The sequence below is a fragment of the Corvus brachyrhynchos genome, unplaced genomic scaffold, assembly GCF_000691975.1.
Source record: "Corvus brachyrhynchos isolate BGI_N302 unplaced genomic scaffold, ASM69197v1 scaffold4, whole genome shotgun sequence".
Taxonomy (NCBI): Eukaryota; Metazoa; Chordata; class Aves; order Passeriformes; family Corvidae; genus Corvus; species Corvus brachyrhynchos.
This window is the reverse complement of record NW_008237878.1, coordinates 8126286-8126925: the sequence shown is the minus strand read 5'-3', so window position 1 is coordinate 8126925 and position 640 is coordinate 8126286. Positions and strand designations below refer to the sequence as shown.

Below are 640 nucleotides of genomic sequence, written 5' to 3'. Positions count from 1 at the left end.
CGGCGAGGCGCGGCAACCGCTGTCAGCCCCCGCCGAGTGGACCCGACCGTGCCGCTGGCCGGCGTGCCCAGGGCGCCGCCCTAAAGAAAGAATCCCAAGGCGGGTTTTAATTAAAGAAGTCCCTCCCGGAGCGTGGTCGTACGCACTGAGCCCGTGGCAGAGGAGCTGCGGGGTGAGCGGCATCGCTGCCCGGAACGCGGCTGAGAGCGGCACTGGCTCGTATGCCTAGGCGGTGTCACGGAGCCAGCTCGGGCTGTGCGTGTCCGTGCCCAGCCAGAGCCACGCGGCTCCTTGGCTCTTGCAGGGGAACACTATGTGGTTTTCATCCGCATTTGTCTAATTTGCAAATCAGCTGTGAATCTTCACAAGCATTTAATGACGGCCGAGTTCAGCTGCAGCTAACGCGGTGCATTTCTCTGCCTGAGAATGAAACTGGCCCGAGATGCCATGACAACTACGTGCGGAACTCGCGCGCCATCGGCGTGCTCTGGGCCATCTTCACCATCTGCTTCGCCATCATCAACGTGGTGGTCTTCATCCAGCCCTACTGGGTGGGCGACAGCGTTAACACGCCCAAGCCCGGGTACTTCGGGCTGTTTCACTACTGCGTGGGCAGCGGGCTGGCGGGCCCGGACATGTC

At 62.3% G+C, this 640-nt stretch overlaps 1 protein-coding gene across 1 annotated transcript in view; it reads left to right on the top strand.

The window, feature by feature from the left end:
- The first annotated feature begins 221 nt into the window (after positions 1-221).
- The window catches only part of LHFPL4 (lipoma HMGIC fusion partner-like 4), a 13741-nt gene continuing 13322 nt past the window's right edge, over positions 222-640 (top strand). The window contains exons 1-2 of the mRNA XM_017732311.1: positions 222-255; positions 370-639. Coding sequence (XP_017587800.1) covers positions 222-255; positions 370-639 — 304 coding nt within the window. The remainder of the gene's footprint in view (positions 256-369; position 640) is intronic.